The 26,890-nt window shown below is 44.7% G+C and overlaps 1 protein-coding gene across 3 annotated transcripts in view; it reads right to left on the bottom strand.

The window, feature by feature from the left end:
- Positions 1-26,890, bottom strand: part of galnt13 (polypeptide N-acetylgalactosaminyltransferase 13) — a 550,349-nt gene that overhangs the window by 194,214 nt on the left and 329,245 nt on the right. For all 3 annotated transcript variants that reach the window (XM_078552191.1, XM_078552192.1, XM_078552193.1), the window contains one exon: positions 11,747-11,954. In XM_078552191.1, the coding sequence (XP_078408317.1) occupies positions 11,747-11,954 (208 nt within the window). The remainder of the gene's footprint in view (positions 1-11,746; positions 11,955-26,890) is intronic.

Raw genomic sequence — 26,890 nt, 5'->3', positions numbered from 1 at the left:
GACAAATTGGACATCAACAGAGTGGTGAACAAGAGAGACTTATTGCCTCTACCTCTCTGCTCTTTCTCTCACTTGCAGACTGGCCCTGCCTGTGAGGTTCAGTGATGTTTTTAGGAAAATCTGCAACCCAATCCTACAATGGCTTCTGATGAACTCTTCTCTTCTCAAAGCCTGTCTCCATGACAACATGAATTTCATGGGCCTTGTATCCAGGTAGAAATGCTAATTAGCTATCCTCTAGACCCTCACCTCCATTCTATCTTGAAACTAAATAGATAGTTTAAAGCATAACCATTTACAAAACCTGAAATTCCTAACACCTCCCTAGGACTTCCTGACAAACTGTCAGCACAGCTGCTTGGGTCATTGTTTATAGATACGGATATCTTGTACCTTCTTCCTGGGCCCCCCTTTAACAATAATGCCACCCAGGCTATTGTCAGCCGGATTCAGAACAGGTCATATGACCCCCCTCATTCCTTCATCTCACTCTAAATTGAAGACACAATCCCAAAACTTAACAATGGCCAGGATTTTCCGGACCTATCATGGGCGGACCTGCCTCGGGAGATTCGGTGGTCCAGCCAAAAGTCCATTGACATGTGGTGGGACCAGACGATCCCGGTAGCAGGCGGGGCTGGAAAAACCTGCCCAATCTTAAAAAGTTTATATTTGGAACACAGTTCAAGTGCTGAGGGCACAGAATAAAGACATCATGAATGCTGCCAGGGTAGCAGGCATTGACCTGCATGATATGCTGAGTATGGTTGCACACCAGATGCACATTTAGGAAGTGGAACCCTTTGCTGGAAAGAGGGAAGGCAATGCATTAGTCTTGCTTTGCATTCAGTGTGTCAGTCATCTTCTTAATACAGCAATGCATGGTGAACTGTGAGGCATAGAAGATGTTCCCTGCTCCAGCCTGGAAGCAGCCTGACATGGAGAAGTTCATGGCCATGATCAACTACACAGCCACTGGTTACGCTGTCCTTGCCCTTCTCTGATGCTACAGGTCTGCCTGCAACAGGTGGCAAATTTGAGAGAGTACCTTTTAGTGAAATGGAGGTTTCTAAAGCATTTTCCTCGCTGAAACTGAGGTGGTTGAAATATTCCCTGAGCACATGGGCAGATATGGCCTCCTGCTAACAGCCTTCCTCCCCCCCACCTCCTCTTCAAGTGTCTTGTCCTTTTCTATCTCCCCTCAGCTCATTGTCCCTGTCAAGTAGGACAAGGGGAATGGAAACTACAGTACCCATGACTAACAGCAAATGGTTTGAACAGAACCTTTGAAGTGAAAATTAATGCTGACCCGGCAGATTTCACCAACTTTAAATCGCAGAACAAACCACCAAACACATACTAATTCTGCAACAGCAATTTGAAATCAATTAGCATCTAACCTCAGAGCGGTTGATGGTCTGTTTAACTAGTGGAGGGGTCCTTGCTGCTGCAGACACATGTTCAGCTTTGCAAAGTTGAGAGCGGGTGTTAGCTGGAGCAACAAGGACGGAAAATGCTGGAAATACTCAGCAGGTCAGGCAGCATCCGTGGAGAGAGAAACAAAGTTAACATTATAGGTCAATGAAACTCTGTTTCTCTCTCCACAGATACTACCTGATCTGTTGAATATTTCCATTATCTTCTCTTTATTTCAGATTTTGAGCATCTGCACTATTTTGCTTTTGTATTAGCTGCAGCACTGAGACTGAAAATAGCACTGCTAGAGTCAAATTAGTGTTGCACATTGACTGATTTCGCGATCTGCCTACTCTGCATACTTCTGGCACATGTTCCCATCACCAGTGCTACCGACCTACCTAAAATACTGCCCTGTACAGCCTGTACTAGAAGCGTCCATGCAAGCCATTTGGACATGAAACAGCACCCATAGTACTGAAAGCAGCTGAATTTTGTGGCTATGGTTTCCTTTTTTTGAAAACACAGGCTCTTTACATAATGAACCATAATCAATAATTATGTTTACTGCAATTAACTAATTAACTGCATTAAAAGTATAGTTGACGTCGGATTGAAATGACGTAATGGTGCTCATAATCACATAGATGGACCCATATGTTATCTGTAATATGCAATCAGTCCAAACAATAAACCTTAAAATATTTAAAAAAGACAAATGAAATTAAGATGATAAATCACCAAAATGTTCACAGATGGTTGCAGCGTTTTGGAAGAAACTCGGGAGTTAATGAGATTGAACAAGAACAAATTAAAGGAGAATTCAAATTTGAACAAGATTCTTGTATCAAATTGCAATGACTTATTAAATGTGTGTGCACATTTATTTCCCCAAAACAGAAAGTTTTCAGCCTTAACTAAAGTAAAACCAAAAATACATCTTCAACTAATTGCAGCAAATAGCAAATAAGGAAAGGGAATAAAACATCACTGCCAGAGCTGCAAGCAGGGAACTTTCTTTCAAAATCTAACTTTGCTGAATCAACAATAGCTTGGAGTTTCCTCTTGGTTATGCTGTTTATTTTGGTGTAATTAAGATAGAAATCAGTATAACTGGCGCAAAAGAATCCACACTTTTAAGTGTAAATTATGTTGAGCACAAATCGTTTTCTGTAATCTTTTGAGCTAGTTTAAAAAAACATTGCACTAGGAGTCAAATTTGCCCACAAAACTGGCCATGGCCCTGTGTTATCATTGTTGTGGGTCTTAGCTAAGGTTGTCCTTGGTTAGGATTGATAGAGACTGCTGGAGGTAAGGCTGTTGGTAAACTTTAACTTTTATTAAACCTTCTTCTATGCACAGGATAAGGTTTACGCAAGGCTTCAGATAGAACCATCTCTCAACATACGCCATCGTCTTACCTTCTCTTGATCTTTTCATTGAGAACTGTCGACGTGACATTACTCGTCCCAATTTCTCTGCTCCTCTCACCCATTGTAATCTGTCTCTCTCTGAACTTACTGCACTCCGTTCTCTCAGGTCTAACCCCAACATTGTCATCAAACCCGCTGACAAGGGTGGTGCTGTTGTTGTCTGGCGCACTGACCTCTACCTCGCGGAGGCTGAGCGTCAATTCGCAGACACTTCCTCCTACCTCTCCCTGGACCATGACCCCACCACTGAACATCAAGCCATTGTTTCCAGGACTGTCACTGACCTCATCGCCTCTGGAGATCTTCCTTCCACAGCTTCCAACCTGATAGTCGCCCAACCTCGGGCGGCCCGCTTCTACCTCCTACCCAAAATTCACAAACAGAACTGTCCTGGCAGACCGATCGTGTCAGCCTGTTCCTGCCCCACGGAACTCATTTCTCGTTATCTTGACTCCCTTCTCTCTCCCCTTCTCCAGTCCCTTCCCACCTACATCCGTGAGTCCTCTGACACCTTACGTCACATCAACAATTTCCAGTTCCCTGGCCCCAACCGCTTCCTCTTCACCATGGATGTCCAATCCCTCTACACCTCCATCCCCCACCAGGATGGTCTGAGGGCCCTTAGCTTCTTCCTTGAACAGAGGCCCCAACAATCCCCATCCACCACTACTCTCCTCCGTCTAGCTGAACTTGTTCTCACACTGAACAATTTCTCCTTTAACTCCTCTCACTTCCTCCAAATAAAAGGTGTGGCTATGGGGACCCCCATGGGCCCCAGCTATGCCTGTCTCTTTATGGGGTATGTGGAACATTCCTTGTTCCAGTCCTACTCCGGCCCCCTCCCACAACTCTTTCTCCGGTACATCGATGATTACTTCGGTGCTGCTTCATGCTCTCGTCGGGACCTGGAAAAATTTATTAATTTTGCTTCCAATCTCCACCCCTCCATCATTTTCACATGGTCCATCTCTGACACTTCTCTTCCCTTCCTTGACCTCTCTGTCTCAATTTCTGATGATAGACTGTCCACCAATATCCATTACAAGCCTACCGACTCCCACAGCTACCTCGACTACAGCTCCTCACACCCCGCTTCCTGTAAGGACTCCATCCCATTCTCTCAGTTCCTTCGCCTCCGTCGCATCTGTTCTGATGACGCTACCTTCAAAAACAGTTCCTCTGACATGTCCTCCTTCTTCCTTAACCGAGGTTTTCCACCCACGGTCGTTGACAGGGCCCTCAACCGTGTCCGGCCCATCTCCTGCGCATCCGCCCTCACGCCTTCTCCTCCCTCCCAGAAACATGATAGGGTCCCCCTTGTCCTCACTTATCACCCCACCAGCCTCCGCAAAGGATCATCCTCCGCCATTTCCGCCAACTCCAGCATGATGCCACCACCAAACACATCTTCCCTTCACCCCCCCCGGCGGCATTCCATAGGGATCGTTCCCTCAGGGACACTCTGGTCCACTCCTCCATCATCCCCTACTCCTCAACCCCCACCTATGGCACCTCCCCATGCCCACACAGAAGATGCAACACCTGCCCCTTCACTTCCTCTCTCCTCACCGTCCAAGGGCCCAAACACTCCTTTCAAGTGAAGCAGCATTTCACTTGCATTTCCCCTAACTTAGTCTACTGCATTCGTTGCTCCCAATGCGGTCTCCTCTACATTGGAGAGACCAAACGCAAACTGGGCGACCGCTTTGCAGAACACCTGCGGTCTGTCCGCAAGAAAGACCCAAACCTCCCTGTCGCTTGCCATTTTAACACTCCACCCTGCTCTCTTGCCCACATGTCTGTCCTTGGCTTGCTGCATTGTTCCAGTGAAGCCCAACGCAAACTGGAGGAACAGCACCTCATCTTCCGACTAGGCACTTTACAGCCTTCCGGGCTGAATATTGAATTCAACAACTTTAGATCTTAAACTCCCTCCCCCCATCCCCACCCCGTTTCTTCCCCCTCCCTTTTGTTTTTTTCAATAATTTAAATAGATTTTTCTTTTCCCACCTATTTCCATTATTTTTAAATCTACAACTAATACCTTGTCAGTCTTTCCACCCCACCCCCACTAGAGCTGTACCTTGAGTGTCCTGCCATCCATTCTTAATTAGCACTTTTCATGATAATATCACCACCTTCAACACCTCTTTGATCCTTTTGTCTGTGACATCTTTTGATTATCTGCTCCTATCACTGCTTGCTTGTCCCTACAACCACCCCACCCTCAACTTCTCTCCCCCCGCCCGCCACCTTAAACCAGCTTATATTTCACCCCTCTCCTAACTATACTCAGTTCTGTTGAAGGGTCATGTGGACTCGAAACGTCGACTCTTTTCTTCTCCAGCTAAGAAGGGTGCCTGGCATGTGTGGAGTGAGAGTGGTGCCATGGACGGCATGAGGACACAATGGGCAGGGGAGATGAGGATGTTTGTGAGAGAGTGGTGATATCCCCTGAGCTGACATGATATGGATGTGTGATGGGTTTGTGAGTGCGTGAGTTGAGTTGAGAGTGATGAGAAGAATAACTTATCCTGGCAGAATGGAGGATATCATTCATCCTCTTGCGGCACTGGATGGCAGCCCTCTTTAGGACGGCTTTGGCGCTCACCACCGCCTCCCATGCTGGATTGGTGAGCTCGGTGGTTGGTCTTTGCCCCAAGTAGGGGTAGAGGAGTCCACAGCGGGCTTCCATTGCATCCAGCAGGTGGCCCAGAGAGGTGTCACTAAATTTGGGGGCCGCCGTCATCTTTGTTTTCAGGGCCATCTGCTGTCTGGAGCAGCCCTCTGGTCAGAAAACACGAAGTAGGCTGAGCTCTGCTGCACTTTAAATATGGAGCCAGGAGTGAGGAAACCCTGAGGTCACGGCGTGGTGGGAAAATCCAAGCCCGTCTGCCAGCGATTCAGCATGTCTCCCGTGCATACATTATTAATGAGGCACAAGGAAGCAGATGATACGGCACAAAAACCCGCCATTGCAGCTGGCAAGAAAAACGTCCTTTATCACGCCCGCTACCACTCTTAGTGCAATTCAGCAAAAATTCCATTCATTGTCTCTTACACCTTTAATTTATTGAATGCTACTTGCTTTAATTGGTTTCTCCTTGGATTTCTGAGTTAGGAGATTTTTGCTGTGGCATTCAGCTTTAAAGTGACCTCTCCTGTTACAGGAACAGCGCACTGCATTTTTGGCAGGTCATTCTTCGTGCCGACGTAGCCTTTTCCCACCACTACAAGAATACTGAGTAATGGCAGCTATCACACCCTCTTCATTCTTTCTATGATTGTCATAGAGTTATACAGCACAGAAACAGGCCCTTCAGCCCATCATATCCATGCCAGCCATCAAACCTATTCTAATCCAATTTTCCAATCTTATTTTCCAGCACTTGGCCCATAGCCCTGTGTGCTATGGTGTTTCACGTGCTCATCTAAATACTTCTTAAATGTTGTGAGGGTTCCTGCCTCTACCACCCCCTCAGGCAGCATGTTCCAGATTCCAAACACACTCTGGGTGAAAAATATTTTCCTCAATTCCCCTCTAAACCTCTGCCCCTTACCTTAAATCTTTGCCCCCTGGTTATTGACACCTCCGCTAAGGGGAAAATTTTCTTCCTATCTACCCTATCTATGCCCCTGATAATTTTGTATACCTCGATCAGGTCCCCCCTCAGCCTTCTCTGGTCTAAGGAAAACAACCCTTGCCTATTGTGTTCCTTTTGAGACTGAAATTTGTATCAAGAGCTTTCACAACATCTTCGTACGTCCCCATTTCCTCATTTATGCCCTGTCGGCACTATGTTGTCTGCACTACTCCCAGTGGCGTAGAGAAGCAGTTCTTGACCTGGTAAATCTACGATGCCAGTTCTGCCACTTTTCACTTGATCTAGGCCTTCCATAAGACGAGGGGCAGAAGTAGACCATTTGGCCTATCGAGTCTGCTCCACTATTCAATTAGATGATGGCTGATCTGATAATTCTCAACTCCACTTTCCTGCCTTTTCCCATTAACCCTTAATTCCCTTACTGGTTAAAAGTCTGCTTATCTCTGCCTTGAATATACTTAATGACCCACCCTCTACAGCCCTCTGTGGTAAAGAATTCCACTGGTTAACTACCCTCTGAGAGAAGAAATTCCTCCTCATCTGTTTTAAATGGCCGACCCCTTACTCTAACATTATGCCCTCTGGTCCTAGACTCTTCCACAAGGGGAAACAAACTCTCAAGCATCTACTCTGTAAGGCCCCCTAAGAATCTTATATATTTCAATAAGGTTGCCTCTCATTCTTCTAAACTCCAATGAGTACAGACCCAACCTACTTAACCTCTCCTCATAACAAAATCCCTCCATACCCGGAATCAACCTAGTGAACCTTCTCTGGACTGCCTCCAATGCCAGCATATCTTTCCTTAGACAAGAGGACCAAAATTGTTCACAGTATTCTAGGTGTGGTCTAACTAGTGCCTTGTATAGTTTTAGCATGACTTCCCCTATTTTTATACTCCATTCCCTTTGAAATAAAGGCCAACATTCCATTTGCCTTCCCTATTACCTGCTGAACTTGTATGTTAGCTTTCTGGGATTCATGCACAAGGACTTCAAAATCCCTCTGTGCCGCAGCCTTCTGCAGTCTTTCTCCATTTAAATAATATTCAGCTCCTCTATTCTTCCTGCCAGACTGCATAACCTCACATTCTCCCACATTACATTCCATCTGCCACTTTTTTGCTCACTCACTTAACCTGTCTATATCCCGCTGTAGACTCTGTGTCATCTTCACCACTTGCCTTCCCACCTATTTTTGCATCATCCGTAAATTTGGTACGGTAGTACATTCATTTCCCTCAGCGAAGTCATTAATATATATTGTAAATAATTGAGGCCCCAGCATTGATCCCTGTGGCACTCCACTAGTTGTCATCCCAAAAATGCCCCCCTTATCCCAACTCTCTGTCTTCTATTAGTTAGCCAACCCTCTATCCATGCTAATATACTACCCCCAACACCATGGGCTCTTATCTTATTAAGTAGCCTTACGAGCGGTACCTTATCGAACACCTTTTGGAAATCCAAATATATTACATCTACCATATGTTCAAAGCACTCTGGTAAGGATAGGATTTTCTCCATGGCTTTTCTTCACTCTAGCCTTTCTGCGAGTTCTTGTTAAATTGCTTGCAGTCATTTTGCTTCCTGCTTTTTTCGGTCGCTGGGCTGTTCAGTCAGTGCTTTTTCCGTTGTCTTTACTGCTGTCACCATCTGTTATCATCATTGCAGGTCTTCCCTTAGGGTGACCTTGGTTAGGATCGACAGAGACTGCTAGAGACAAGGCTGTTGGTAAACTTTACTTTTATTAAACATTCTTCTATGTACACAATAAGACTTAGCATGAGGCTTCACATAGAATTATCTCTCAGCATACTTTGTTGTCATGTGATCTTACATCACTGATGATGTAGACTGTCTATTTATATTAACCCTTTACACTACATCACCCCCAAGTCTCGGACTATTAAATACATTATTTACATTATCCTACAGCACCAGGATGAATGAGTCGCCATTGGATACCTCTGTTAATTGAACTTGTTTGCAGGCCTTTGAGGAGACTTCAAAAATTATACTAGCTCCTTGGGCACAAGGACACTAATATATTCCCATCAGCTCCTCCAGAAGGATTACTCCAGTTACAATCAAACCAACTGAAGTAGATATAATTGGTTTGAAATGTTTTCTAAGTTTTTGAATTTTTTTCAATTTACTAAGAAACTGATTATGAAATAGTTCTCTCTATTTTTGTAGAAGTTATTTTCTGTAATTTTAGATTGGCTTGCTCACAAGTGTTGGTTTGACTCTTTATTTTTTGTGACAAACCTATTTCTAGTTACATTAACCAAACTTTATTACTCTTAATTATATCAACATGGTAGACTTTGCATACACAACATGCTAATGAATTTAAACAGAAACTTGAGAAAAAAACTTTTCAAAACAAGCATAATCATGGGCATAATTTGCACATGAATTGCCAGTTGGAACCAAAGGGGAAACTCTATTGAGTTATACTGGATAAGCACAGTTTTTTAATGTACAATTATTGATATTAAAAATATATCATTGTCAGATGACCATCAATGTTTCCAGTAGTAATGCTCTTCTTGGTGCAGTGAAAATCCCTCCCCTTTAACTTAACCCAACTATTCTTGACTGCATAGAAGAGCCACCTGAATTCCGACTCCTATCCCGTCCTCCGGTTGGAGGAGCTGTTCCAAATGAGTGTGAATAAAATAACCCCAGGGAAAAAACAGAAATAAGTTTGGGATTCCAACCGCTTTCACAGGGTGGGCGGCAGGCTCACTCTGCCAAAACTGGGAGTTGAATGTCTGTGGAATGTCACCCTCAAAAGTGTACAATTTTTTAGGTCAGGATACAGCAGTTAGTGGGCAACAATAGTACTTTTTAAGATGTGAATATCCATAAGGTTTCTCCTGTATATTTACAGTACCTTTGGCAGAGGAACTACAGAAAACATGGAAAAATTGAATAAATGGTCATTTTTCCGGAGTTTCTAAAACTCATCCGCCCAAAGTTACAAAGGACATCCGGTGCACCCTAATGAGAATTCACTTCCTTAGGTTCTACCGAAAGCAGTCCAGAGGTAACCATCCTCGGACTGCAGTGCAAACTGACTCACTAAAATCAGATTCCCAGTAACCAATTCTGAGACTAAATTGGGTGTTGAATTGTGGCTTAAACATGGACTGAGGCATTATTAGCTATAGAAAATTGGAAGGACAGGAAAATTTTCCAAATTCATCCAAAATCTGTAGCCTAAATAAAACAAAGGGCAGAATTGTTCCAGATTTTCACTAAGTTTGGTAGCAAGCGGAAAAAAGGATGTTTTACCCGCCAGCTGCAATGGCAGCTTTTCATGCCATATTGTCCTAAACCTGCCTCATTAGTCATGCACTCCCAGGAGACACACTGTTTCGATGGCGAGCAGGCTCCGATTCGCCCGCCACGCCGTCACCTCGCTTCTTCATCACGCCGGGCGCCACATTTCAAGTGTAGCCATGTGCTTCCAGCCCAGGGCTGCTGCAAGAAGACATGGCCCCAAAAGGCAAGAAGATTGCAGCCCTCGGTTTAGTGACATGTCCCTCAGGTGCCTTTTGGACGCTGTAAAGATTCACCGTGTTGTCCTCTAACCCTGCTTTGGCTGCAGGAGGGGCAGCAACATTGCCACTCCAGCTTGGTAGTCGATGGTAGTGGTGATCAGTGAAAATGCTGCACAGAAGAGGCTGGCCACCAATGCAGATGGAGGATGAATGATCTCATCTGTGCCACCAGGGTAAGGCAACCATCTCATCTCTCTAAACTCACACAGTCACAAGCCCACCACACATTCACTGGTATTTTACTCGCTGCCAGCTCAAAGGACATCACCACTCACTCTCTCACACATACCCTCATATCTCCATCTGGCCTTATCTCCTCTGGAGACTGCCTCCTCAGCCCTCACCATCTTGAGGCCACTTTCAGAGATCAACTTGTGCCCCCACACACATGCTGGGATACTCCCCTTCCCCAGTACAGCCCTCATCCTGCAGCCTCTTCCCTTGCCTGAGGCCCCTTCTTCCCCTTCCCAAAGCAAGCTCTAGCCCTGCATGCGTTGAAAAGCCACCCCTGCCTTTGGCTGGTCTGGTAGGTGGAGACCTGCCCGTGAGCCCCTCTAAAATTGATGTGGTGCTGCCTGTGAGGCCTGGCGCTGATGACCATAAGTGCTGGAAAAAGCAAGGTAGGCAAACAAACCTTGAAGTCCTGAGCAAAGTGCTGCTCGCCAGGTGCACGTCACTATGTACAGTTGTGAAACACTTCGGCGGGATCTTGGATGATCCAAAGTGGGGGGATGATTCTGGAGAGCTGGGCTTATAATGATATGCAGATGCATTACAATCAGGTTCCTGACGTCTGACAGTGAGAAACGCGGCCCACCACTGATGGGCAGAGTGGACAACTGCAAACTGGTTTCACGACGTCGTGAAACTGATTTTTGGCCTTCTCACCATATTGTCTGCTCATGCTGTCAAACACGCCCAATCCCAACAGGCAGGGGAAATTCCACCCAAAGTTTCAACCCAAACATAAATTCAGTTGTAAATGGTAGTTATAACCGAACCTAACTAAATTTTCTTATCTATAATTCAGTAGTGCAACCTTTGAAAAATAAGTCATTTCACTGCATGTACATTTTGCTGGTACTGAGAAGAAGTGCATTCATTTTTCTCCATTTTTGGTTGTCAAACATTTGTTTTTCAGAGAATGTATGGTGAAAATCTCTTATTTTCTGCAGTAATAATTCAAAGGAGCAACTTAATTAGAATTCCATTTACGAAAATTTATTGCAATGTTTTCAGGATAAAATTAAGTTTCTTTTAGTCAAAATGTGAACATAACAATTCGAACAGAAAAGCTAAGATAAAAAAATTAAATATAAGCTTTACCTGTTAATACTGTTATTTTAGCAATGTTTGTTTTTTAAACCTGTTCTGTCAGATGTTTGGTTTTAGTTTTAAAACAAGTCAATGCAATTCAACACATCTGCTGACACTCAACAGCCACGGACTTCAGTTTGTGACTTCTGTTCTCTTTTGTAAACCATTTATTCTCAGTTTAAGCCTGATGCTTCAGCAAGCCCATATCAGGACCTGATAACATTCTATAATTGCAATCAAATCTACGTCTTTGCAGGAACAAAATCTACTTTTCACACCCAAGGGGCAATAGCTGAGATGGGGATTTGTTTTGACACTAAGTAAGGTTCAAAAGGGTAGTTTAAAATAAAATCTCAGTGGCAGATGTATTATTCTTTTTTAATGGCTAGAACGGCACCACATACCTGTTTTCTTTAATTCTCGCCAGTAGGGGCTCGAGCCAGCCGACAGTGCATTCACAGTGTGCATCTAGAAAAGTAATGACCTGGCCCTTTGAAGCAGCTGCACCACGGAGCCTGGCACGAATCAATCCGGATCGTTGTTCCATTCTAATTATCTTCACTGGAACTTGTAAATTCTTAACATGATTCTCTAAAGGTTTCTTCAGAAAATCTGCAGAGAAGCATTTCAAAACCAATTTACTCAACAACAAAAAAGTCTGCAGAATAACAGCAGTTTATTTTGAGCATCAAGTATGAACTGAAAAAATTTATTAAATGATCAATTCTTACTTTTCTTACTCCCTTTGCCAAAAAAGGTTTCTAGTTTAAAAGTGAGAGCTGCAATGTATTCCAAAAATCCTATATAAAATACATCATAGCAAAAGTGTGATAACAGGTTTTGTATGATCCCAGTCAAAAGTAATTTTATACTATGGCGCATTATAAAAGATACTGCACCTTAACTGGACTTTCATTGTTAAAGCTTACATTCCATATCTATGCATTCCAACTTTATTATTAATTGAGAAAAACGGGTGAAAGGTTATGCTGATCGAACAGGACGCTATCAAAATTGAGAAAAGCAGGAGAGAAAATCAGGTGCTCCAAGAATATATACACAAATGCCATAACTTATCTGTAAAAGACTGCAAATGGAAGAAGGTCAGGGCCAGGATTTTACGGCCCCTCCCACCTGGCAGGATATTACAGTCCCACTGAGCTGAATGGAGATTTAAATGGCTCGCTGCATCCGCCGGGGGGAGACACACTGCAGCGGGGCTGTAAAATCCTGGCCCAGGAATATCAAAGAAGGTCAATGGTAAAAATGATTATGAAGCTATAATTAATCATTTTTCCTTGTGATCTAGGACTACAAACTGATTGAATCAACATACTTTGTTATCATTACCCCATGAGCCATTTGGCTCTTATTGATCATTTTGACTACTCTTTTTTTAAAGAAAATACCTTTGGTTAGTAATATTCAATGCATATGGACAGTATATTATATATTTTTGTGTTAGAACTATGGAAATTTAAAGCACAGAAAGTGCCATTCTGTCCACTCTGCTGATTTTGCTTCTCTGCTACAGTAGTCTAAAATTAATCCAAATGCTTGACTCTCCCCTTTCTCCGCTTCAAATACGTATAAAGTTATTGCTTAACAAATATTATGTTCTCTGTTTTAACCAGTCCCTATGTCAAAACAAAACATACTCCAAAAACCACTGCAACAAAATGATGTCCTAACATCTCTCCTCATCCTCTTCCTTCTCAAGGGCAATTAAGAATGGGCAACAAATGCTGGCCTAGCCAGCAATACACATCCCATGAAAGAATAAAAAGTAAATAAATTGAGGATCTTTCCTCAATGACTCTGCAGCTACCTTTCAACACCCTTCATGATTGTTAAAAACCTCAATTAAACCTCCTAGTTTAATGTGTTTTCATTGCAAAACTGTATTTGCCTGAACCCACTAACTTATCAATGGCCTCCTTAAGTTTTTATAGTCCTTTGCACTGTTTGTCAAACTCATAACTTTGATTCAACATTGACCCAGATTTTGCACAATGTGTTTATTTTGTCCCATCTGATTAATTTATTGAAAACTTTTGCAGATGGTTTGTTGCCTCCTTTGTTTGAGCTGACTGGTATCTTGCAGAACCTTTAATTCCTAATTTTCAGCACTGGAGGATGAAGGTATATTTCCTTTTTTTATTTCCTGCACAGTGGATGGTCCAGCAGACAGACACACCCCTTAGGTTAAGAAGTGGTACAGATCTGGTTAGTGGTCATGGATGAAAGGTGTAATTATATGTCAGGGATGTAAAGGAACCTCAGATGCAGTGTTAGAGGAATCTCAGCCTTTTCCCTTATCCAAAAGGTATGAGGTTTTTGCTGCCTGTGTGTGTGAGTACAAAGCCTGCTGGGTGGATGAGCAAATTCACCGTGGCACCATGATGCAAGAGACCATCCAAGTCAGGGGAGTGAAAAGGAATGTGGGAGCAATAGGGTGCAGTATAGTCAGAGAGGTAAACTGTTCTCTGCAGCTGCAAACAGGAGTTCCAAAGATTGTGTTGCCTCCCTGGTGCCAAGGTTAACACACCTCCCCACTACTAGAGAGTACTTGGAGTGGGAGGGGGTGGATTCAGGTGTTGTGTTTCATACAGGAACCACAGGTAGAACAAGAAATGAAGATCCACTGCGAGAATTTGAGGTGCTACGGCCCAAACTAAAAAGCAAAATCCCAAAGGTAATAATTTTTGGATCACTAATTGAGCCACACACAAATTGGCAAAGGGTCAAAAAGATCAGAGAGTTAAATGCATGGTTCAGAGAGTGGTATGGGAGACAGGGACTTTGACTCATGGGGCTCTGGCATAAGATTGCAGAAAATCAGCACTGTTCCATTGGCATTTAAATCGGTCTGGAACTAGTATCCTGACAAATCAAATAACTAGGGCTGTAGATAGGGCTTTAAACTAAAAAGGGCGGGAGGAAGGGTTCAAGTGAGGGAATATTTATAAATCTAAAGAGAAAAGTCAAGGTCAAAGAACAGTGTAATGTGACTTGGTTAAAGATAAGTAAAGTGTGACTGGAAGGGACAAAAAGATTAATGGTGGTAGTGCATCAGTGAATAAGGTCAAATTAGGGAATAATGGTAAAAAGTTAAAATTAAAGGTGTTTTATCTGACTAAGCAAAGTACTCGTAACAAGGTAGATGAATTAAGGCACAAATAGAGACCCTCCTAGCGCCCACCCACTGCCTGTCGGGATAGGCTCCGACTCCCCATGACCCTGAATTGGATGAAGCGGTTCTGGAAAAGTGAGTGAGTTTTTGATCTAATTGACATTACAGAGAAACGGTTGCACGGTGAACAAGATTAGGAACTAAACGCTCAAGGTTGCTTAATATCTCAAAAAGGCAGAGAAAATACAAAAAGGCCAGGCTGTTTGGAGGAGGTGGGGTGGAAGGAGGGGTAGGCTTGATAATTACCCCTGACCTTACGTTATTCTTAATGAGGAAGGATCTTGGTTCGGAAGAGTAGGAAGGAAAATCAGTTTGGAAGGACATAAGAAATAAGAAGGGTCAAAGAAAACAGGTGGGAAAAGTTCATAGGCCCCCTACTATAGCTATACTGTTGGACAGAGTATTAATCAAGAAATAAGAGGCACTTGTCCTCCAAAGTACTTTTGCCAATTTGATTTGTGCAGACTACACAAAGGTTTAAGATTCCCATGGTTATTGCATTGCTTTTGTTGCAAGTTCATCCAAGGCACTTTCCTAGAACAATGCATTATGAACCAACCAGGGGCAGAAAAGAGGTTATTTTAGATCTTGTATTGTGGCAGCCTATCTCATGGTAAGGGATCCTCTGGCTAACATTGATCATAATATGATAGCATTTCATGCCGAGTTTGAGCGTGACATACAAAAGTCCGAAACTAGAGTACTGAATTTAAATAAAGCCAATTACATAGGTAGGAGGAGCGAGATGGCTAAGGTAGACTGGGAAATTAGATTTAAAGGTATGACAGTCGATCAGCAATAGTGAATATTTAAAGAAATATTTCATAATTATTAATTAAGCTAGATTCCATTGACAAATAAAAAATCCTCAGGAAAAGTGACCTGCCTGAGATTAAAAGAGAAGTATAATATTGCTAAGAAGAACAGTAAGTCTGAGGACTGAGTCACAGAAACCAGCTAAGGTTGACCAAACTTTAATAAAGAGGGAGAAAATAGTCTATGAAACCAAACTAGCAAGAAATATAAAACTGTTTGTCAGAACTTCTACAAATATGCAATAAGGATGAGAGTAATGAAAGTAAAGGTCAGTTCCTTAGAAGCTGAAACAGGAGAAATTATAATGTGAAATAAGGAAATGGCAGGGACATTAGAAAAATATTTTGTATCTGACTTCATCAAAGAAGACACAAAAAACATACCAGAAATATTCAGGAATGAAAGGTCAAATGAGAGTGAGGAACTTAAAATGCTTAAAGAAAAAGTACTGGTAAAATTAATGGGGCCAAAATCCGACCAATCCTTTGAACCTGATGGTCCAGAGACTAAGCTCCGAAAGGAAGTGGCTGAAGAAACAATGGATGCACTGATTATGAGCTTCCAAAATTTCCTTGATCTTGAAATGGTCCCAGTGGACTTAAAAGTGGCAAATATAGCAACCCTATATCAATCAGGAAAATGCTGGAATCCATTATTAAGAAAGTGTTAAAAAAAACTTAGAAGATTGTAATATGATTAGGCAGACTCAACATAATTTTATGAACGGGAAATCATGTTTGACAAACCTATGAGAATCTTTTGAGGAAGTAGCTAGCGGCATAAATAAAGAGGGCCTGTGTGTTTGAAGTCCATAGTCCATTTGGATTTTCAAAAGGCATTCAATAAGGTGTTACATGAGACTTCGTTGCAGAAGATGCGGCTTCATGGGGTTGGGGGCAAAATATTGACCCGGAACATTCGAGCAGCAGCAATGCAGGTCAGATTGCCGCTGTGATCGAAAATTCCCCAGAATTGACAAATTGCACATTTCCACCGAGACTTTCTGAGCTCAGCTTTTGCAGAAATGCGCAGCACAGTGTCCCTCAGGGACCTTCGTCGAAGTGAAGTAGAGCCGGGAGAAGACAGGACATGCCCTCCCTTTTACAGCACTGGCTGCTATATCGTAAGTTTAAAGGTTCAGTTTGAATTTTAGCGATTGGATGTTAGTGATAGTGCATCGGACAGTGATGGGTGAATGAGTGGGTGAGGGTAGGTGGGTGAGGTAGGTAAGTGGGTGGGGGGGCTAGATGGATGAGGTAGTAGAGTGGGTGAGGTGGCAGGTAGGTGAGGTGCCAGGTGGGTGAGGTGGTAGGTGGTGAGGTGGGCGAAGTGGAAGGTGGGTGAAGTGGCAGATGGGTGAGGAGGCAGGAGGGTGAGGTGGTAGGTGGGTGGGGTGTTAAGTGGAGGAGGTGGTAGGTGAGGTGGCTGGTGGGTGAAGTGGAAGGTGAGTGAGGTGGTAGATGGGTGAGGTGGTAGGTCAGGTCTAGGGATAGTTGGGTGTTGGGGGCGTAATTGAATTGGTCCAGGGTAGTTGGGTAGTCACCTAGTGTTAGGTAGTTACCTAGGTGTTAGATTAGGTTTTGATCTGTCTAACATTTCCTGGGTAACTATTTAGGTAAGTACCACGGAACTGTCCAAAGACTCCAACTCTAGCTCAGAGTTGGAAACATTTGTGCAGGGTCCCGGGGAGCATTGAAATTGGCCATCGGAAGTTGAAACTTCCTGGTCAGTTCCCACATAGGTCTGCATGTCCTGACTTCCCCAGGGTCCCGATGTGAATCTTCAGTTGTATGTCTGGTATCTGACGATCTGGAGACTGGGAGATTTGGGCCACAAGCATGGATGGAGGGTTGGTTAAAGTCAGAGAATAAAGTAGGGATAAAGAGGTAATTTTCAAGCTGAAAGGCTGTTACTGAGTGTTGCAAGTATAACTGTTGTGGGCCTCAGCTATTTGCAATCTATATTAATGACCTAGATGAAGGGGCTGAATGTAATGCATCTAAGTTTGTTGATGATTCAAAGCTAGGTGGAAAAGTAGGCTGAGGAAGACACAAGAATCTACAAAGGGATATAAATAAGTTAAGTGAGGTGATAGGATGGTGGCTGATGGAATATAATGTGGTAAAATGTGATATTATTCACTTTGGTAGGAAGAATAGAAAAATAAGGTAGAAAAAAAGAAAGACTTGCATTTATATCATGCTTTTCAAGACCACCGATCATCCCAAATCGCTTTACAGCCAATGAAGTACTTTTGAAGTGTAGTCACTGTTGTAATGCAGGAAATGTGACATATGATTTGTTGCACTGATTAATAACATATTTTTAGGTGATTTGATAGATTGCTTTAATCTTACCCTTAATACAAATGTACTAAAGGCAATAGAATTCTAAATGGGAAAGACACTTGGCCTTGATGACAGGTATCCCTCAATGCTGAGGTTAGTCACAGAGTAAATAGCCGAGGCTCTGACCACAAACCTTCAAACATCTCTAAATAGCGAAATTATTCTAGAGGGCTCTTACAATGCCAGACAACATGAAGTAGGGCATCCTCAGCATGAAGAGGGACTTCGTCTCCACAAAGACTGTGCGGTGGTCACTCCTAATACTGTCATGGATAGACGCACATGTGACAGGTAGATTGGTGAGGGGAAGATCAAGTAGGTTTTTCCATCTTGTTGCTTCTCTCACCACCTGCCGCAGGCCCAGCTTGATAGAAAGTCCATCAGGACTCGTCCTTCAGTAAGTAGTGGTGATACCCAGCCATTCTTGGACGTTGAAGTCCTCCAGCCAGAGTACATTCTAAACCCTTGCTGCCTTCAGTGCTTCTTCCAAGTGGTTTTTAACATGGAGAAGTATTGATACATCAGCTGGGGGAGGACAATAGGTGGCAATCAGCAGGAGGTTTGACCTGATGCCATGAGAATTCATGGGGTCTGGAGTCAATGTTGAGGACTCCGGACTCCTGTTCCTTCACTGCCACTGGTTCAAAATCCTGCAACTCCGTCCCTAACAGCACTGTGGGTGTTATGAAACCACATGGACTGCAGCAGTTCAAGAAGGTAGCTCAAAACCAGCTTCTCAAGGGCAATTAGGGTCGGACAACAAATGTCAGCCTAGCTACTGATGCTCACATCCCATGTGAATGAATAAAAAAACTCTCAGGGTAATTCCCTCCTGCCTGTGTACTGCTGTGCTGCCATATTTGGTGGGTCTGTCCTGCCAATGGAACAGGACATACCGAGAAATGGTGTTGGAAGAGTCTGGGACATTGGCTGTAAGGTATGATTCTTGAGTATGATGTTGTCAGGCTACTGCTTGAATAGCTGTGGGACAGCTCTCCAAATTTTGACACAAGTCCCTAGGTCTTAGTGAGAAGGACTTTACAGGGTTGATGAATAGGGTGTGCCATTGTTATTTCCAGGCGGTCTGTCTGAGTTTATTCTTTTTCAACTTTTCTGGAGGAATTTGATATAACTGAGTGACTTTCTAGGCCATTTCAGAGGGCATTGAAGAGTCAACCACAACGTTTTGGGTCTGGAGTCACATGTAGACCAGACAAGGACGGCAGATGTCATTCCCGAAGGGATATTAGTGAATCAGGTGGGTTTTTACGATAATCCAGTAGTTTCACGGTCAACATTACTGAGACTAGCTTTGTATTTCAAATTTATTAATTAATTGAATTTAAATTTTAGTTTTAATTTTAAATTTCACCAGCTTCCATGGTTGGATTTGAACATGCACCACCAGAGCATTAGTCCAGGCCTCTGTATTATGAGCCAGGTATCTCGCAGCAAAATTTAAAATATCTGCAAAAGAGTGAAAGGAGAGATTGGCAATTTCTTTTCATATTAAGGACAAAAGACATGGAAAGTGAAAAATTCAGCTCAGTGGCACCAGTGTTTTGAATGGTATGACTGCCATTCGGGATCCAAAATGGCATAAGCTGCATGCGCAAACATCTAACGCAGACCGTGTTGGACATCATCGTAGTAAAGACGTTAGCTTTTGCACAGTTAAAGTCTGCTCAAAGTATGCAAAGCAGCCAGATCATGAGGTCAATCATTGTGCAATGCTGAATTGAAGGCAGCAGTTCCATGCTGGCACCCAACACTCTGCCTGAAGTCCCCTGAAATCCTCTTTTAACTTTGCACAGCTGAACATGTATTAAGCAGGATGAAGGACACCGCCACAACCCTCCACTCCACCACTTGCACTTTTTAAAGGGATCAACAACTGCCTGCTGGTTAGTTACTGGTTAACTTCTATTAGCTGTTGAATTCCAAAAGTCTACAAGGGCTGGTGTGGCAGGTGTTGAAGGACAATTTTGCTGACTTCAATGTATCTGCACAAACCAGATGCTCTTGAACATTTGTGCATGAATATGCCTTCCACTTGGAACCAAGCATGGCTTACATAAGAACATAAGAACTAGGAGCAGGAGTAGGCAATTCGGCTCCTCGAGCCTGCCCCGCCATTCAATATGATCATGATCTCATTTCGGCCTCAACTCCAATTTCCCACCCTCTCTCCATAATCTTTCAACCCATTACTAATTAAAAATCTGTCTATCTCTTCCTTAAATTTATTCAGCGTCCTGGCATCCACTGCACTCTGAGGTAGTGAATTCCACAGGTTCACAACCCTTTGAGAAAAGTAATTCCTCCTCATCTCTGATTTAAATCTACCACCCTAAATCTACCACCTTAAAACTATGGCCTCTCGTTCTAGAATGCCCCACAAAGGGAGACATCCGCTCCACATCTACTTTGTCTATGCCTTTAGCATCTTATATATCTCAATTAGATCTCCTCTCATCCTTCTAAACTCTAGCAAGTACAGGCCTAAAAAGCTCAATCTTTCCTCATAAGACAAACTCCATGTCTCTGGAATCAATCTAGTCAGCCTCCTCTGAACCGTCACCAATGCAACTACATCCTTCCTCAAGTAAAGGGACCACCACCTTCTCAAGAGCAATTAAGGATGGGCAATAAATGGTGGCCTAGCCAGCGATGCCAAATCCTGTGAATGAATAAATTTTTAAAAACATGTTGCAGTCACAACTGTACCTCAGAGGGTGGCACGTAAGGCAGTCACTGAGGCTCTCTAATCAAAGAAAGTTAACTTGATTTCGTACCCTCTTGTCAGAGAGAAGCTTGTAGAGCAAGTGCAAGGGTTTGCAAGAATTCCAGGATTTCCCATGGTGCATGTTCATTCTTTTGCGGGTGCTGAATATCAACTCTGCCATGTCGCTGAACCAAAAGGGACCCCATTCCCTCTACATGTAGCTAGTATGACCATAGGCAGCACATCATGCCAGCCAATGCCTGGTATCCGGTCATGAGTCATGATGACAGTATTGGCAACGGTCCATCGTTCACACAGCAGCACTCAGACTTTTGGTGGAAGCAAAGGAACCATAGGACCATAGGAAATAGGAGCAGGAGTAGGCTACTCTGCCCCTCGAGCCTGCTCCACCATTCAACTAGATCATGACTGCTCTTTACTTCAACATCATTTTCCCGCACTATCCTATATCCATTGTTTCAGGACACCGGTGGTTTGCTCCAGGATGTTCCTTGTGGCTGTATGGCTATTGTTATTTTGGGGGTGGGGGGGCTGGAGGGGAACAGGGGGGGCAGGGGGGTCCTCACACAGTCATGCTACAACGGAAGCTGGGACATCAGCTAGCAGATGCTGCATTGTCACAGCATGTTGATGGAGTTCCATACTGGAAAAGGTGGGCTCCAAGCTCTGTGCACAGTCCTGTGCTAAGTTGGCGCTGGTCTCCTCCGTGCACCTTGATGTTGAACCCTGTCGGCCCAGACTGCTGCCGTCCATGCAGAAGTGATGCAGTCCAAAGCAGGGCCTCAAGGCCCTCAGATGGTTGAAGTTGTCCTGTGGTGCAATCTGCAGTCTCCTCCAGTGAAAGTCAGCAGCCTTCCACCAGCCATTCCACAGGCACAGGGGTAGTACCACGGAGGAGCACTAGGCCAGGCAAAGGCACCTGCAAGTTTGAACTAACGGCAGGCACATGGGTGACTAATTCAGTTTTGTATGCATTATTGGATGTATTGTTGGATAAAGTTGTTATTTTCTGGCTTCTTGTTGATGGCTTTTATTTCTGGATTTTGGCCAAGAGGATGCTCTGATGGTAGGTAGCAGAGAAATGGGAAGGTGAGAAATTGTGGAGCAATGGTAATGGTGGGATGAGATCTTGGGCAACTGGAATCTCATGGACAGCTGTCCAGAGCAAAAGGGTCTTAAGTGCCTCCACCTCTCCTTTTTCTCCAACTCCTGAGGTGGCCTCTGGATGCCTGGTGGCAAATGCTGCATCCTCATTATGGTGAGATTATGGAAAATACAGCAGATCACCATGACCTTTGACATTTGCCCTGCTAAGTACTGGAGTACTTCCCGCCAATGGTCCAGGCTGTGGAGCCGTTGCTTCAGGACACTGATGGTTTGCTCCAAGGCGTTCCTTATGGCTGCATGGCTCTCATCATAGGTGTAGTGTCCTCACATGGTCGAGTAACGGTGGGAAGCCATGAGCCAGGCATAGAGAGATGATCCCTTGTCACCAAGCAGGCAGCCTCTGGTTCATTGTGGTGACCAAAGGATGCCTGACTGCCTCAGGAAGATGATGTGGCTGCTGCCAGGATAGTGTGCATTCACTGACATGATGTTCTGGACATGGCGCATACCAACTGCATGTTGATGAAATGGTAATTTTTGCTATTCCTGTACCTCTCCCCATTCACATGAGGGGCCTTCAGAGCCAGGTACGTGCAACTGATGGCTCCCAGTACCATTGAGAATCACTCTACTAAGCAAATTTGCATACTCACTCCACCTGCTTCTCTCTGGTATGGGAGAAGACGATGGACCTCTTCTCCTGATGTACCGATCCTCCGTCGTTTCCCTGATGCAGTGGTGGACCACAAACTGTGAAATATTAGCCATGTCACCAGCTTCTGCTGGAAGGAACTGCATGTGTAGAAGTTGAGGGAGATGCTGACCTTGACGACCACTGGCATCACCATCCTCAATTTGCTGACTGACTGTGGGTCCTGTTAAAGGAGGTGACACAATTCAGTTACCACCTCCTTGCTGAGTTGTAGATGCCTCAGTCCTTACTTCTGATTGAGGATGATGGCCTTTGGTGTGTAGGGCCTTTTGTTGAGAAGCCTCCTCCTCCTCCCTCTCTGCAGAACTCCTGCTGCCTGTGGTCCATGTACTTGTCAAGCAGCAGCCCAAGAGGGTCTAAAACTATAGCCCCCCATATCTCTTTCAGGTTTTTTCTTGACAGGGTTGAAAATTCTTCTGGCCTATGTAAGGTGCAGCAGCACTACCTTCAAGAACGCAACACAATACTTCCACAAACTCTGCAACTCAGCAAAAGTAATTCAAAAGCACACCACCTGCAAGTTGGATGGCTGGCCCTTTAAATAATGCTAGTGGTTGATCCCTCCTGCAGCTGAACACATGTTTATATAGGAGCAAATATGACAGGGCATTAACTGGACCTGCGCAGTCCACTGCGTAGAATGGGCTCTAATTAGCCTTGGAGGCTGCTTGATGCATGCTTCCAGGGCACACACAGCACGCCCGCTCAAGTACCCTTGCAAACATGGGGCACTACATGGGCTGCACTAGAAGTGGTCGGAAACAGCGTGCCCACCATTTTCAGTTGCTCTGGCTTCTGTGTCTGACTTTTTCTCTTGTAAACAAGTCGGCAAGTGTTTTCACACGTTGAGTGGAATTTTCCATTCCGGAAACTAAATCTGGGATTTTCTGGTCCCGCCTGCCATGGGTCCAGAAATTCTCACCCAAAGTCAACAGACCTTTGGCTGATCCGTCAAATTTTACATCCCACTCGTGAGGATTCCCACCCCGGGCGGGACTGGAAAATCCCAGCCTAAGTCCAGTGGCGGATGTGAAAGTCCGAGTGACTTCCACTGGAGAGCGAGGCAGCTGAACATGCAAGATCTTGTGTTGTTCAGCTCATTAATTATGCAATGGCGAGCAGCGCATCGACTCTCATAGTAAGACGTAGTAAGATGGCCCACTCTGCCGTCACCTCTTGGCTTCTTTGTCTGGGTGCCATATTAGAACTGCATCCAGTCAGCCATTCACTCTCCCATTCTGCTCCTTGACTTCCCCTCTCCACCTAGTCGTGGCTCAGTCTCACCTTTGCCCTTTGCTCAACCGCGGCACAGCGTGTATGACAAGCATCTGATATCTCTTAGTGACGACGTGAAAGGAAGGCAAAAGCAGCATCTACTGACCCGAAAGTCCAGGAAGGAGTCTACCTCACCAGGTGCATGCCAATTATGTGCAGTCATGAAAGAGAATATTCCAAGTTCCCACTGGTGGGGCACTAAATTTGGAGGGGGGACAAGATTCTGGTGTGTTAGCCTTTTAATGAGCATTCATGAGATGCAAATGGGCTCCCTGACGTTGATCAGCGGGACACTCGACTTGCCTTTAACCCGCCATGAAAGTCAGAAGAACAAAATTCCAAACTAATTTCCTGACTTCGGGAAAACTGATTTTTGGCCTCCTGCCAAATCTTGCTCCCCTGCTCACCACGATTCCCACTGTTGGCGGGAGCGGGAATTCTGCCCATAGAGTCTCCAATGTTCTTAAACACCTATCTATGTTCTCTGTCATATTTGACTTTGCACGTTCTCAGCTAACAATTAGCCCTTCCCATCTTAGTAAATGATATACTGGCAAGCACAGAGGAAGTCCACGAAATCTCCTAGCTATGTCTCTTTGAAATGTCAGCATGGGTCAATCTTGCCCCTAAATCAGAAGGTCATGGGCCCACTGTAGGAGTTGAACACTTATTTTAGGCTGGCACCTCAGTGCTGAGGGTGTGCAATTCCTATCACTTAAAATATCCACATTTAAAACAAACTGAGGTTTACATCAGCCAAAAAGTAACTAACGTTATCCGTTTGCATTAATGCTGTTGGCAGTTTATTGTGTTGGTTAGCTCAGTTGGTTGCATGGCTGGTTTGTGATGCAGAGTGACGCCAACAGCTCGGGTTCAATTCCTGTGCACCAGCTGAAGTCATCAATGAAGGCCCTGCCTTCTCAACCTTGCCCTTGCCTGAGGTGTGGTGACCCTCAGGTTAAGTTCACTGCCAGTCATCTCTCTCTAATGAGACAGCGGCCTATGGTCCTCTAGGACTATGGCGACTTTCATTTAATTTTCAAGTGTTCCATTTATTTTGGGCAGAAGCATCTGTGCTTACTCACTAGCTCACACCTTGCTATGGTCTTCTGAATGTTATAATAAAATTACATCCTATAAGCTGGATTCATCAAGGGAATATTGCTGTTTCGCTATTTCCGTTCAATATAAAGAGGTAGGTGATGTGCTCAACCCTACAATAAATAACCCACTAAACTGACACTAGCCACTGTTATGCATTAGATCAATCTAGAACAAAAATGTTTGCTGCTCAGTGATTGAAGGAGCAAATAAAATAATCAGTATTAAAGTGATGGAGTTGTAGCCACAGGGAAAATAAACATTGACTTTTCATAACATGCATTATATGGAGCCTTCAAGATTCTGACACTTCTGTGAGGTGTTAGAAATGTTTCTTTACCTGTTTCCACCTTTTGGTCAGATAACCACATCTACTGAAATATTTCATTTCATTATGCATTGTCTCATTTTGTTATAATTGTATTTAATATTAATTTAATTTCTTTAATATTCCAAATGTTTGTCACACTGCAAACAAGTACAGACAGAAAGGAAGTGGTTTCAAGTCTCTAACTTCTAGGTATCTCAGAAACCTCCAAATATCCCTCTGATAGCTGAGCTGGCCAAAATGATTTGATAACAATACCACCTTGCATTCACTTTGCATGTTTATGTGGCAATGCTTCAAAGCAATCTGACAAAAAATGGGCTCCAAGTCAAAGATTAATAAGTTAAGAGGGACGACCAAAGGTTTGATCAAAGAAGTGGGTTTTTAGGAGGATTTTAAAAGTGGAAAATGAGTTATTGAGCTGTATTTTCCTGGTTGTTGGGGTAAGGCTGGGAGGTAGCAATATGGCAGGAGTAGGCACAGAAGGGGAGCCTGACATCTTCCCGCAACCATGGCATATTACCAGAGGTGGGAAAATTGGTAGACTGTTGCCCATTGGGTAGCCAACTTAGCTACTTAGGTGGTCAATTAAGGGCCACTTCCTGCACTTGGGGGCATTTTGCCCATGTCAGGAGGGCCCGGCACCACATGGGAAACTTTTCCAGTGGTTTCTGGGTTGGCCCTCCTGTATGGGCACTCCATGGCTCACAAGTGCACCCCCACACCCCCAACCCCTCCTGCAGCATGCCGTCCAACCCCCCCCACCCCCCACCCGGTGCTCTCAACTGCACACTGGCAGCCTCTTAATTGTTCACGGCCAGAAAAATGCCTCCCCCCAGATCCTGCTGAAGCGGGGTCACCTCCCGCTCATTGCCCCAGGGGACTTCAATGTCCTCTGTGAACTTCAACTCACAGGCCAGAATTTCCCAGCTCCTCATGTGGGTGGGATCTTCTGGTCCTGCTGATGTGAACTTTCAATGGCTCACTTGGCCCCTACTGCAGGGGAACCCCCCGTTGTTTGGGGGGGTGGGGGGGTACCAATGGGAAAGCCAATGATTTACATTGGGCCGTAACTTCCTCGGAGTGCCCACTTACCTAAATCAAATTTCTTCTGTCGCTGTCTTACCCGACTTTCCAACTCAGGCCGGGCCAGATCAAGGCAGCACAGCTAGCTCCAAAGTCCAGCATCGTCAAATTGAAGGAGGACCTGCCCCCTTTTTTACGGCTCTAGTTGCGTAAAGCAGGTAGGTTTAAAGGTCCCACTGAAATTGACAGGCCAGGGAGAAGATAAGTGAAAAGGATTTGGGGGGTGGGGGCACTCGGAAATCGGGTGGGGATGAGGTGAGAGAGTCGGACATCGGGGGTAATGTGGGGGGAGTTGGACATCAGGAGGGGGTGCAGCTGGTCTGGCATTCTGATAGGTTGGGGGGTTCAGACATTCGGTTGCGGGGGGGGGGGTCGGACATCAGGGGTGGTGTGGGGGGAGTCAGACATTGGGAGGGGGTGCAGTGGACCAGACGTTCGGGGGGGAGGGGGGGGTCAGACAGCGGGAGGGGATGGTAGGTTTGGACATTGAGGGGGTCTGGGGGAGGGTCAGACATCGGGATGGGTGGAGTGGGCTAGACATTCCCGGGGGTGGGGGGGGGTTGCTGGATGGGGTGGACATAGGGAGAGGGTGGGGGAGTTGAAATTTCAGGGAGCGGGGGTCAGACATGGGGGGAGGTGGGGAGGGTCAGGTGGGGAGTCCCGTGCGGGTGGGGGAAATCCCATGTGAGGGTCGGCGGGTGGGGAATACCATGGGAGGGGGTGGTTAGTCATGGGTGGGGGAGTCCCCTGGGGCGGGGTCGGCCTGGGTCTTTACAATTGTTACCGAGAAGTTAGAAGAGGTTTTAATTCTTCTAACTTTTTCTGGGTAACTATTG

The sequence above is a fragment of the Cetorhinus maximus genome, chromosome 11 (assembly GCF_964194155.1).
Source record: "Cetorhinus maximus chromosome 11, sCetMax3.hap1.1, whole genome shotgun sequence".
In the NCBI taxonomy this organism is placed as follows: domain Eukaryota; kingdom Metazoa; phylum Chordata; class Chondrichthyes; order Lamniformes; family Cetorhinidae; genus Cetorhinus; species Cetorhinus maximus.
The sequence above is the reverse complement of the archived record's forward strand: the minus strand, read 5'-3'. Positions and strand labels throughout refer to the sequence as shown.